We start from the raw sequence: 14378 nt of genomic DNA on the forward strand, positions 1-14378 counted from the left end.
TTGAAAAGGATCATGAAAATACAGCCAAAGCCGCTCTAGAGAAACCCTCCTCTTAGGACACTATTTGGAATTGGTGTCTGAATGTACAAATCCATCTGAGAATTGGTCTTAGCTCTTTTGATATCACTGCTGTACAGCTGATTGTTTGAATGACCATTATTATTTTAGTGTGTAAACTGCTGGTGTTAGGGAGAAGAATGGATATTTAGTTGGCCAAACAAGGGTACGGTTAGGGATTTAATTTTTAGGTTCTATTGGTTGTTCTAATCCAAAGGCCAATGATTACCTGTAGATAATCATTTTATTCTGTAATCAGGGCCTAGTTTGTTACTTAAGTCTTCCTATAGCACCATACTATTGTCAAAATGCAGTTTTACTGGTAATCTTGTCAACTGACAATGTAAAATCCGTACTAAATTCACACTCAGGTAGATCAGCTTTGACTGGCCTCCAGGTACGGACCAGTTTTTAATAAACAGACTGTTATTTTGAACACCAATTCATGTGGCTTTTGTTTGCTCCTACAAATCGCATATCACTATTCTACATTTATGTAAATATCTGCAAGTTCTACAATGCTACTCTCTGATCTTCAATAATATCTCCGATGTCATGGTTTATTTCTTCTTCACTATAGGAAGGAAGCAAATTATACAATTCAAATCCGATTAGGTCCCTGTGCATACTTGCTGATAAACTCATTTTTAAAACCCAATTCAGTGCAGTCAGCTCTTTCAAGACTAATATTAACTAGTTATCTCCACTGTTCCCAACTTATGTCCATGCAGAAATGGATGTCATCTTCCTGTCTCCAAAGAATCAATTTCCACGCACCCCCGTTCCCCCACCACACTTCAACTTTATCTTTGAACCACTCAGGAGTATTGTCACACTTCAGGAGAAAGCCCACTAACAGATTATTATGTTAAGAAATGGACACCACATACAGTATCAGCCATATACCAAAGCACAAGGAGGTTCCTCCATTACTTTCCAATAGCAAAACCCGACCTTCATATGATTTGCATCTATTAACGTCCACTTGAAAAGCTTGTGTTCAAATCATTTGTCTTAAGTTTCCAAGAGAAAAGAGTAAGTGGATGTAGTAACTGGGGAGGAAGGAGATTGATTATTAATTCATACCTTCCCTGCAACAGATTCTCCATCATAAAAAAGATAATGTTTCTCTACTTTGCCATCTTCACTTTTGATCTCTGCGGTTTTTCTTGTGTCAGCATCATTGAGAACGATATCAATGTCACACACCGGAGTAAACAAACCTCCCAGGAAACTCTAGAGGATGAAAGAGACAAAACCATGAATACCATCTACTAAAGTATCAACAATGGAATCAAATTTAACCTGTGGCCAGCAGGGGACTACTTCTTTAGCTCCTCCAGTTGGTGGGGAGTTGCAATACTAATTAGGGAGAACGTCACAACTGTAGTAAAAGGGGACATCTTGGAGGGTTCATCCAGCAAGTCCACATGGGTAGGAATAAGAAAGATGCAATGACTAAGATAAAGTTATAATACAGTAAAAGACAATAAAAAAAGTCCTCCCTATAGCCACCAGGCCCCAGAAGAACAGATATGCAAGATAATCATGGAAAGATGCAAGAACGACTGGATTATTGTAGAGGTTGATTTTTAACTTCTCCAATATTGACCAGGACTCCCTTAGTGCTTTTGCTTAGGGGAATAGAATGTTTAGGTGCATCTACGAGGGTTCTTGAAATAATACATAGAGTCTAACTAGGGAAGAGGCTATACTAGACGTTAATACTGGGAAATTAGTCTGTCCAGATGATCCATGTTTCAGTTTGGGAAGCATTTGGAGAACAATAATCATTTTTAAACAGCAAGTTTTAAATAGCTCTGGATAAGAAGACTGATCTTCAGGTAAAAATGCTAAACTGTGGTAGGGCCAATTACTGTAGTATCATACAGGAACTAGAGAAAGTAGACTAGAGGTGGCTGCTTGAGCAAGACCCTAGGCTAGTTGGTTGAGTTCTGTACTGAAATGTTCTTGTAAGGACGGAAGAATGGCAAAATTCAGTAAACATGGATGCAAGAGATGCTACAAGTTTAGTCCAAAAGAGAAAGTACATGCAAGGCAGGCGTAAAAAGCTCAAGGAAGATAAAGCAGGAAAGAATGTTAACAAGAATTTAGGAGGTCATTTTAGGGGTATAGCAAATATCCTTACCAGGTACAATTATGGAGAATACCAAAACATTTTATACATATATTAAGAACAAGTGCTAGCTAGAGGAAATAGAGATCTATCCAAGGACAAACAAACAAATTTATACAGTGCCTATAAAAAGCATTCATCCCCCTCGGAAGTTTTCATGTTTCATTGTTTTGCAACATTGAATCACAGTGGATTTAATTTGGCTTTTTTTTGATACTGATCAAAAGAAAAAGACTTTATGGTCAAAGTGAAAACAGATCTCTATAAAGTGATCTAAATTAATTACAATTATTAAACACAAAATAATTGATAGCATAATTACCCACCCTCTTCAAGTCAGTTTTTAGTAGAGGTACCTTTGGCACCAATTACAGCCTTGAGATTGTGTGGATAGATCTATCAGCTTCACACAGCTGGAGACTGCAATTTTTCCCCCATTCTTCCTCACAAAACAGCTCGAGCTCTGTCAGACTGCACAAAGATCGTGAGTGAACGGCTCCTTTCAAGTCTAGCTACAAACTCTCAATTGGATCAAGGTCTGGATGCTGACTTGGCCACCCCAGGACATTAACTTTGTTGATTTTAAGCCATTCCTGTGTAACTTTGGCTGTAGCCTTGGGTTCATTGCCTTGCTGGAAAACAAATCTCAGAAGTCACCATTCTCTTGCAGACTGCAACAGGTTTTCCTCCAGGATTGCTCTGTATTTTGTTGCATTCATTTTACCCTCCACCAGCCTTCCAGGGCCTGCTGCAGTGAAGCATCCCCACAGCACAATACAGCCACATCATGGTAGGGATCATGTGTTTTTGATAATGTGTGCTGTTTGGCTTACACAGCATTTAGTCTGATGGCCAAAAAGTTCAATTTTGGTTTCATCAGACCATTGAAGCTTTTTCCAGCCGACCAGAGTCTCTCAGATGCCTTCTGGCAAACTCCAGCCATGCGAGTTTGTTACAGTGCCTTGCTCTTTGCCACTCTCTCGTAATGTTGTGAATAGTGAAGCACCCAGGCAACACTTGCTGTATTCACTATCTCTCCCAACTCAGCCACTGAAGCTTGCAACTCCTCCTGAGTTGTCCTAGGCCTGTCTCTTGGTGGCTTCCCTCACTAGTCCCCTTCTTGTACTGTCACTCTGTTTTTGAGGACAGTCTGCTCTAGGCAGATTTACAGCTCTGCCAGATTCTTGCCATTTCCTGATGATTGACTTAATTGTACTCCAACGGGTATTCACCGACCTGGAAATTTTCTTGTATTCATCTCATGCCTTGTGCTTTTCAATAACCTTTTCGTGGAGTTGCTTGGAGTGTTCTTTTGTCTTCATGGTGTAGTTTTTGCCAAGATACTAAATCACCAGCAGTTGGACTTTACTGATACAGGTCTGTTTTTACTCCAATCAATTGAAACACCTTGACTGCACACAGGTCTCCAAAAACAGATCTCCATTTAACTAATTATGTGACTTCTAAAACTAATTTGCTGCACCAGTGATGATTTGGTGTGGAATATTAAAAGGGGGGGGGGTGAATACTTATGCAATCAATTATTTTGTGTTTTATATTTGTAATTAACTTAGATCACTTTGTAGAGATTTATTTTCACTTTGACACAAGAGTCTTTTTTTTCTGTTGATCAGTGTCAAAAAAGCCAAATTAAATCCATTGTAATTCAATGTTGTAAAATAATAAAATATGGACACTTCCAGGGGGGCAGGGTGGCGCTGAATACTTTTTATAGGCACTGTACATGGAGCAAAAGAAGTGAATGAGATCCTTAAAGAATACCACACATCAGCATTCACCAAGAACATACAAACCCCATTTCCAGAGAAGTTGGGATATTTTCCAAAATACAATAAAAACAAAAATCTGTGATATGTTAATTCACATGAACCTTTATTTAACTGACAAAAGTACAAAGAAAAGATCTTCAATAGTTTTACTGACCAACTTAACTGTATTTTGTAAATATACACAAATTTAGAATTTGATGGCTGCAACACACTCAACAAAGGTTGGGACAGAGTTAAAATAAGATTGAAAAGTGCAAAGAAAAGTCATGCTACTGTGACAATTATAGCCACCTGGGCTCGGGAGTACTTCGGAAAACCATTGTCACTCAACACAGTCCGTCGCTGCATCCAGAAATGCAACTTGAAACTGTATTACGCAAGGAGGAAGCCATACATCAACTCCATGCAGAAACGCCGACGAGTTCTCTGGGCCCGAGTTCATCTCAGATGGACCGAAAGACTGTGGAACCGTGTGCTGTGGTCAGATGAGTCCACATTTCAGCTAGTTTTCGGAAAAAACAGGCATCGAGTTCTCCGTGCCAAAGATGAAAATGACCATCCAGATTGTTATCAGTGAAAGGTGCAAAAGCCAGCATCTGTGATGGTATGGGGGTGCATCAGTGCCCACGGCATGAGTGAGTTGCATGTATGTGAAGGTACCATTGACTCTGAGGCGTAATTAGGATTTTAGAGAGACATTTGTTGCCATCAAGGCAACGTCTCTTCCCGGGACATCCATGCTTATTTCAGGACAATGCCAGACCACATTCTGCACGGGTTACAACAGCGTGGCTTTGTAGACACAGAGTGCGTGTGCTTGACTAGCCTGTTGCCAGTCCAGATCTATCTCCTGTTGAAAATGTATGGCGCATCCTGAAGGGGAGAATCAGAAAATGGAGACCACAGACTGTTGAGCAGCTGAAGTCTTATATCAAGCAAGAATGGACAAAATTTCCAATTGCAAATCTACTACAATTAGTATCCTCAGTTCCAAAACAATTAAAAAGTGTTATTCAAAGGAAAGGTGATGTAACACAATGGTAAACGTGTGTTGCAGCCATCAAATTCTAAATTTGTGTATGTTTACAAAATACAAATAAGTTGGTCAGTAAAACTATTGAAAAGCTTTTCTTTGTACTTTTGTCAGTTAAATAAAGGTTCACGTGAATTAACATATCACAGAATTTTGTTTTTATTGCATTTTGGAAAATATCCCAACTTTTCTGGAAATGGGGTTTGTAGATGATGGTGAGATTAGGGAGGGGTATGCCAATATTCTTGGACATATTGATATGAAGGAGGTGGTGTTGGTATCTACAAAAGGCATTAAAGTGGGCAAGTCCTCAGGGTCCATTTGGATCTATCCTAGGATACTGAGGGAAAGAAAGGGGGAAATTATTGCAGCCTTAACAAAGACCAGAGATCCTTGGACCTTCTTTAGCCACAGGCGAGCTGCCAGTATTTACTTTTTCTTGCATCATCTGGACCACAGCTAGTCAGGCATCCTAGTTGTGCTGCTGGGAAACTACAGTATATTGAATCTTTAGCATCAGCTGAATCAGTTAATTGAGAGGAAGCGTGGGGTGGCAGCATGGTCACATGACCAAAGCTGCTTTGATAGTGGAAGTATGTAACCCACATCCTCTGCATGTACGTACATTATAATAGACCCTTCTCCTTACAGTTGGAGAGGGTGAGAAGCGGTGAAGGAATGACAGGTCAACTGATTCAGTGTGCTGCTTGCATGATGTGGGAGGTCAGGGACACTGATGGTGCCTCTGGCTGCTACAACTGTGAAAAGTGTGCCCAGGTTCAGCTCCTGAAGGACCGTGTTGGGGCACTGGAGAAGCAACTGGATGACCTCAGGCTCATCTGGGAAAACAAGAGTTTTCTGGACAGGACCTACAGCGAGATCGTTACACTGAAGACACCAGAAGAGAGAAGGGGGGCGACGATGAGGAACGGATGGAGGCTTGGGAGTACGGGAGACCCCGGGGGATGTACCTCTTCAAAACAGGTTCACCCTCTTGGAAGCTGTCGGGACCGAAGACATTGCCAGTCTGAGAGGCTGACAGGTCTGCGAGTCAAAAATTGGCACTGAAGCAAAGCCGAGGCACAGACATCAGGCAGAGCCGTGGTAGTAGGGGACTCCATAGTGAGAGGTACAGAAAGGGGTTTCTGCGGCAACAGGCCGGATATAAGGATGGTGTGTTGCCTCTCTGGTGCCAGGATCAAGGATGTCACGGATCGATTGCAGGGCATCAAGGGTGAAGCTGAACAACCAGAAGTGGTAGTGCATGTTGGCACAAATGACGTCAGGAAGAGGAGGAAAGAAATTCTGCAGCATGACTTCACAGAACTCAGAAGGTGGTTGAAAAGCAGGTCCTCCAGAGTGGTTATCTCCGGTTTGCTTCCAGTTCGTCGTGCTGGTGATCTGAATGTGTGGCTGAGGAGCTGGTGTTGGAAGCAGGGATTTAGATTCTTAGATCACTGGGGTATGTTTTGGGGCAAGGATGAATTGTACAAAAGGGACGGGTTGCACCTTAACAGGTGAGGGACCAGCGTTCTGGCAGGCAAGTTTGCCACTGCGACACGGGTGTGTTTAAACTTAGTAGTGGGGGGGAGGAGAGGAAATAAGGGAAAGAGAGAATAAGGAAAGTTAAGAAAGACAACAGAATTAACAGGGCAGAAAGCTCAGGAAGGGATCGGAGAGTATGGCCAAGTGCAATAGGAATCGAGGTGAAAGGTGAAGGGAGTAATGGATTAAAAGTATTATATATGAATGCACGAAGTATAAGAACTAAAGTGGATGAGCTTGAGGCTCAGTTGGAAATTGGCAAGTATAATGTAGGAATAACAGAGACATGGCTGCAAGAGGACCAGGGTTGGAAAATGAATATTCAAAGGTATACGTCCTATCGAAAGGACAAACAAGTGGGCAGAGGGGGTGGGGTGGCTCTGTTGGTGAGGAATGATATTCAGTCACTTGCGAGGGGCGACACAGAATCAGGAGATGTAGAGTCAGTATGGATAGAACCGAGAAATTGTAAGGGCAAAAAGACCCTAATGGGAGTTATCTACAGGCCCCCAAACAGTAGCCTGGATATAGGGAGCAAGTTGAATCAAGAGTTAAAATTGGCATGTCACAAAGGTAATGCTACGGTTGTTATGGGGGACTTCAACATGCAGCTAGACTGGAGGAATCTAGTTGGTACTGGACCCCAAGAAAGGGAGTTTGTGGAATGCCTCCGAGATGGATTCTTAGAGCAGCTTGTACTGGAGCCTACCAGGGAGAAGGTAATTCTGGATTTAGTGTTGTGTAATGAACCAGATTTGATAAGGGAACTCGAGGTAAAGGAGCCATTAGGAGGTAGCGGACCATAATATGATCAGTTTTAATCTACAATTTGAGAGGGAGAAGGGAAAATCAGAAGTGTCAGTATTGCAGTTGAACAAAGGGGACTATGGAGCCATGAGAGCTGGCCAAAGTTGACTGGAAAGATACCCTAGCAGGGATGACAGTGGAACAAAAATGGCAGGTATTTCTGGGAATAATACAGAAAGTGCAGGATCAGTTCATTCCAAAGAGGAAGAAAGATTCTAAGGGGAGTAAGGGGGCGACTGTAGATGACAAGGGAAATCAAAGATAGTATAAAAATAAAAGAGAAGAAGTATAACATAGCAAAGATGAGCAGAAAAGCCAGAGGACTGGGAAACTTTTAAAGAGCAACAGAGGATAACTAAAAAGGAAATATGGGATGAAAAGATGAGATACGAAGGCAAGCTAGCCAAGAAAATAAAGGAGGATAGTAAAAACTTCTTTAGGTATGTGAAGAGGAAAAAAGTTAAGACCAAAGTTGGGCCCTTGAAGACAGAAACGGTTAAATTTATTATGGGGAACAAGGAAATGGCAGACGAGTTGAACAGGTACTTTGGGTCTGTCTTCACTAGGGAAGACACCAACAATCTCCCAGATGTAATAGTGGCCGGAGGAGCTAGGGTAACGGAGGAACTGAAGGAGATTCACATTAGACAGAAAATGGTGTTGGACAGACTGATGGGACTGAAGGTTGATAAATCCCCAGGGCCTGATGGTCTGCACCCCAGGGTACTTAAGGAGATGGCTCTAGAAATTGTGGACGCATTGGTAATTATTTTCCAATGTTCTATAGATTCAGGATCAGTTCCTGAGGACTGGAGGGTAGCTAATGTTAACCCACTTTTTAAGAAAGGAGGGACAGAGAAAACAGGGAATTATAGACCAGTTAGCCTGACATCAGTGGTGGGGAAGATGCTGGAGTCAATTATAAAGGATGAAATAGCGGCACATTTGGATAGCAGTAACAGGATCAGTCAGAGTCAGCATGGATTTACGAAGGGGAAATCATGATTGACTAATCTTCTGGAATTTTTTTTGAGGATGTAACTATGAAAATGGACAAGGGAGAGCCAGTGGATGTAGTGTATCTGGACTTTCAGAAAGCCTTTGATAAGGTCCCACATAGGAGATTAGTGGGCAAAATTAGAGCACATGGCATTGGGGATAGGGTACTAACATGGATAGAAAATTGGTTGGCAGACAGGAAACAAAGAGTAGGGATTAACGGGTCCCTTTCAGAATGGCAGGCAGTGACTAGTGGAGTACCGCAAGGCTCGGTGCTGGGACCGCAGCTATTTACAATATACATTAATGATTTAGATGAAGGGATTAAAAGTAACATTAGTAAATTTGCAGATGACACAAAGCTGGGTGGCAGAGTGAAATGTACAGAGGATGTTGAGATAACGCAGGATGACTTGAACAGGTTGGGGGAGTGGGGAGATGCATGTTAATGTGGATAAATGTGAGGTTATCCACTTTAGTGGTAAGAACAGGAAGGCAGATTACTACTTGAATGATGTCAAGTTAGGAAAAGGGGAAGTACAACGAGATCTTGATGTCCTTGTTCATCAGTCACTGAAAGTAAGCATGCAGGTACAGCAGGCAGTGAAGAAAGCTAATGGCATGCTGGCCTTCATAACAAGAGGAGTTGAATATAAGAGCAAAGAGGTCCTTCTGCAGTTGTACAGGGCCCTGGTGAGACCACACCTGAAGTATTGTGTACAATTTTGGTCTCCAAATTTGAGGAAGGGAATTCTTGCTATCGAGGGAGCGCAGCGGAGGTTCACGAGGTTAATTCCTGGGATAGCAGGACTGTCATATGTTGAAAGATTGGAGCAACTGGGCTTGTATACACTGGAATTTAGAAGGATGAGAGGGGATCTGATTGAAACATATAAGATTACTTTTCCATGCCATTTTTCTAATTTTCCAGCTTCATTTTCAAATTCTTCCAGGCTTCAGCTGCAGTCAGCATCTTTTCATGTTGGCGTCGCTTTAAGCAAAGGTGGCAAGTCACATCCCTTGCATCTCCTTCTGCAATACTTCCCTTCACTCAAAGACTGATATACCCTATTCCCAGTCCACTTTGCCAAGTCATTTCTCAGTGTAGTGAATGTGGCTTTAATGCAATCTAAAACTTTTATTCCTATTTTAATATTGTCATTTACCATAAATCTAACAGAATTATAACTACCACAAAATTGCTCTCCAACTGAAAACCCTCCCATCTAAATTCCATGAAGCTAAATCTAGAAATACCCCCTACCCTCTGTTCATGGCTAAAGTGGCTCATCTGAACGCACTTTTGGTATCCTGTACTTCTTGCAGACTGCAGTAATGTTGGTAATTTAAGTCCCCCTGTTTCACTGTCCTCAAGTATCACTTTGCCAAAAATCTGCTCTTGACTGGACTGTACGAAGGCCTTAGTAAATTCCTAACACTGCAAAGATCCTACATTTGATGATTCTTAAAACAAATGACCCATTCTCACAGCTGTCACCACTTTCCTACTATTGTCATCCAGTCCTCCTCTTTATTCCCATATCATGTTTTCTTATGACAATGGAGCCAATTCAGCCCATCAACTCTGAGCAGTCCCATTCCCCCCATCTATTCCCGTTAATCTATTCTCTCACATGAGCCCACTGAGACTGCTCTCTCCAGCATTCCAGTTCTAGGGAATTAAGAGAAAATTTATTCAGCTTCCATCCAAAGCCAATCTCATTTAAACTTCATCCAACAAGTTGAGTTTACTGTCATTTAACTACATACAGTACATGTATATAACCATATAATGTATATAGAGCAGGACCAAGAAAACATTTACGAGGATATTGGTTGCTGCTCTGTTGGTTGCAACCCACCTGGTTGTACAGGTCTCAACTCCCCCACCAGAACCAAACTCACTGCCTTCCCTTCTAGACTTTCTCTCCATCCATGCCTTCATCTATATTATTCTATTTCCGCACAGGAAGCACAGGCAGCAGTTCAGAGATCACCACCTTTGAGGTCCTGCTTCTTAATCTCTTCCCCCAATTCCTTAATCTGCCTGCATTCCTTTCTATACCCATATTATTGGTATGGTACCTACATAACCTCTATCCCTTCTCCAGAACATCCTGCAGCTTCTGAATATGCTCATTTTTTTTCCCGCAACATTCCACCCTTGAGCAACACACACAAAAATGCTGGGGGAACTGACAGGCAGCATCTCTAGACAGAAATGAACAAGTCGATGTTTCAGGCCAGACCTTTCATCAGAACATTTCATCCTAAAGTCACATATGCTGTTACAGAAACTCTCGTCTGCTTTCCCAAATATATAACCCCTATAACTAATGCTCTCTTGACCTTTCTTGGCTGCATGCCCCAGTGCAAGATTCTGTCTGAATCCAGTACAGAATACCAGTTAAAGGGCAGAATGAGCCCATGAAGGCAAGGATGGAGGTCGAGTTGGGGGGAGGGGGAGAAAGAGTTAAAAGTCGAGACAAACGAACAGCTTCAGATTCTGGAAGCTAATGGAAAGCAATGGGGAAGCAAAGCAGGGAAGGATGATGGGCGGATGGAGGGGGGAGTGTGTGGGTGCTGCTCAGTCAGAATCAGAAGAGGGAGGGGAATGAACCTGGGTAATAAGAGGCTGGGTTTGAAAAGAAGGGTGTCAAAAGAACTTGAGAATCAGAAGAGAGAAAGGAACACAGCAAGTGTGTTGCAAGCAACACATCAGTGACCAATATCCTTGTAAACGTTTTCCTGGTCCCGTCTTACATACGCAATATGGTTATAAAATAACCCATCACTCATGGGGAAGCAGTGGAACAAAGGCATATGGGAGTAGCCCGTTGAGTACTCAACGTTGATTCCAAACCATATCAGTCTCAGGACATCAGGCGAAACACAGGCAATAAAACTTCCTGATTACCACCTGCCTCATCTGTGCTCCTCATGTTGAGCTGCACTTGGAAGCACCAAAAGTAGCAAAAACACTAAACATAGTCTGTGCAGAGGCTTCAGTGTCCGAGTAACATCACCGCAGGCTGAGCACACCGAGCCTTGATGGAACCGTCTGCCAGTTTGGGTCTGCACAAAACAAGTGAATGAACAAACTAGTACAGACCGAAGGGTCTCAATCCAAAACAATGATTCTCTATTTCTCGCTACAGATGCTTTCTGACCAGGTAGCTTCCTCCAGCAATCTGTTTTTATCTGCTCCATAAATTTGTTCAACCACATTCTCAGCAATCTACACCGTGCGGATGCATTTGTCCATTCTAAAAGTAACCACTGCAAGGTCCTGTCATTTCGCTCTAGGTCCCAGGAGCAGAAGACTCTGCTGTCTTCTTTGAATTTGGTAGTGTCTAATTTTTGCTTCATCAATAACATAACCCCAAAATAGTTTGCAAGGAGCTACTACCCTACAATGATATTTTATGCATCAGCAATCTTTCTGAAGATGAGACCAGATATTAATTGTGAAGATGCTTTATTTCATAGCAAGCAAACAAATGTAGCAAGATTGGCTGAAATAATCCAAACATATATAAATCTGTTTTCATATGATGCTGCAAGATTAATCCTGTTACAAGACCGATCACCTGTTCTATCACCTTAAGCAAAACATTTAAAAATTAATCCAGCATTGTTCTAAACTCTGGCTGAAAAAGGCCTTGCTCAACAACCAAACTGACTTCACTTCCTCCTTCATATAAGCCTTTTCATATAAAACCCTTGCATTCACAATCTGATAAAAGTGTCGACTTCAAACAAGTTTTGCTCAACATCTGTGACTTCCCAAAATAATTACTGGGATGAAGCTTATTGTTGGTACAGGGACTGCCATACTACTTAAAAACCCATCTCTGTTTGGTACAGGGACTGTCATGCTACTTCAAAACCTATCTACCAATGCACTTTGCTTTACAGCAGCGACTGTTTTATTTATACAACCAAGTGTCTCCCATGTGGGATTAGCCCGGAACCAGGGCGGAGCCCTAGATCATGGAATTAACCCGGGACCGCAACCGGGCCGAGTGATTTTAGTATGTTGGGCCGAACGCGACGCATGAATCACAGCCCGGCCGTCGGCCGCTCTCCGAGCCGAGCCCTGCTCCCGCCTGGATGGGCGACCGCGGATCCCAGCGCTCGGCCGGGGACCAGCGACGGGCTCAGCCCGGCCGCCGATGCCTCCAGGTGACTGTAGGCCTGCTCCCGCCGACCAGTAGGTCAGCCAAACTCACCTCCCTCCCCACCGCTCACCCGCCCAGCCCCGCTCACCATCTCCGACCGTCCTCTCACGCCGAGCCGAGCCGAGCCGACCCGAGCCGCACTCACGTGACTCACTTAAAGGGACAGGGACCGCTCCTGCCGACCGCGCTTAAAGCCGCAGCGCGCACTGGCCCGGGCGGCTCACGCACGACGCTGGAGGAACAAACTCAGAGTCTCGGCCCGAAACCCTGCTCCATAAATGCTGTCTGACCTGCTGAGTTCCTCCAGCACTGCGTGCGTGTGTGTGTTGCTTTGGATTTCCAGCATCTGCGGGGTTTCTCGTCTTTGTGAGCGCACTGGCCAACCCGAGCTACTGCTGTAATGCCAAAATCAACGCGCCACTTGCCAGCGAATTTAGCATTTGTTTCCATCCCGAGCTGCCCAGCAAGTGATGACCCAAAGTGCCCCTGGATAAAGGGAATTCTAGGATTTAAGCCCGTGAGAATAAAGAACTTGTGACTTTTTCCAAAACAGGATAATTGTTTTCAGAGCAAGCAGCCAGAGCCTGACATGGTTATACTAACAGAATAACTTTGCAGTCCATGTACAATCACTATTCCATCACAATCTTGTTGGACTGGCAGGACAGACCCACTGTACTTAAAAAGCATATGGCAGTACCCCATCAAGTGTCCAACATCAATTGCAAACTCAAAGTCTCATGGCATCAGGTTAAACACAGGCAAACAAAAAAAAAATCCTGTGAGTACCACCTACCACCTTAATCAGTGCTCTATGGTGAACTGAAGAACTGAAAGGCCACTCTGAGTGGAGGCTTCAATGTACCACCACAGGCCATGCTCATACAGTCCTGAAGGACATGGCTGCCATTTTTGTGTCTGCAGAACATATTGAAATTAATCTGCTCAACCTCGCTCTTACGCAGATGCACATGTCCATGAGTGCATTGTTAAACATGACTAATGCAAAGTCCTTAAGCAGACAAAGTCCTCCCTTCACATTGAGGACACTCTTTATTATACAGTGAGGCACCAGAAACATGCTAAATCTGGTTAACTTGGGCTGCATCAGTAATAGGAATATTATTGTAAACATTTCTGAGGGACAAGATTTGTGTTCATTTGGAAAGGTAAATGTGAGGTAGCTGCTTATAACTCATATATTTCTCAATTTATTTAAGGTTACAACTGTCAGATTTTGAAATCAATTACTGAAAAAGGTGCCAAAGGCTGTGTTGCAGGATGCTGGATAAATATAACCCTATTAAGATAGAACAGGGCAGAAATTATCTGAAAGGCCAGACTTGGATTAGATACCATAACATGGTTTCTTAAGGTTGCCATAGCCAGTTGGGGAGGGGAAGTAGTGGGAATAAGCTCCCACTACCTATTAAATGCTTCCAATAGCATCTCTCTCATATAGCCTCTGACAATTTTGTATGCTTCTAAAATATGATCCTTCTAAACTCTTAAAGGTATGGGCCAAGTCGACCAGTATCTCCTGTTACAGCAGTGCTGCCATTTCAGTAGTTGCCCAGCTGAACCTTTACTGCATCTTCAACCTTCACTCCCCCTGCACCCTTTTTAAAATAAGGAGCATTGATTTGGGCTGTAGAATTCTTATATTTCTTGTAGTTTAACTTTATTATGCTTGTTTGTATTGTTATGTAATTATCAATATACAGTGCCTATAAAAAGTATTCACCTCCCTAGGAAGTTTTCATGTTTTATTGCTTTACAACATTGAATCACAGTGGATTTTGGACACTGGTCAACAGAAAAAGTCTCTT

The 14378-nt window shown here is 42.8% G+C and overlaps 1 protein-coding gene across 1 annotated transcript in view; it reads right to left on the reverse strand.

Moving 5' to 3' along the window:
- The window catches only part of vps26a (VPS26, retromer complex component A), a 64126-nt gene extending 51356 nt beyond the window's left edge, over nt 1–12770 (reverse strand). The window contains exons 1-2 of the mRNA XM_063071148.1: nt 12638–12770; nt 1144–1293 (exon numbers count right to left, since the gene is read on the reverse strand). Of these exons, the coding sequence (XP_062927218.1) occupies nt 1144–1293; nt 12638–12640 (153 nt within the window). The 5' untranslated portion in view covers nt 12641–12770. The remainder of the gene's footprint in view (nt 1–1143; nt 1294–12637) is intronic.
- Between the last annotated feature and the right edge of the window lie 1608 nt (nt 12771–14378).

The sequence above is a fragment of the Mobula hypostoma genome, chromosome 19 (assembly GCF_963921235.1).
Source record: "Mobula hypostoma chromosome 19, sMobHyp1.1, whole genome shotgun sequence".
Lineage (NCBI taxonomy): Eukaryota > Metazoa > Chordata > Chondrichthyes > Myliobatiformes > Myliobatidae > Mobula > Mobula hypostoma.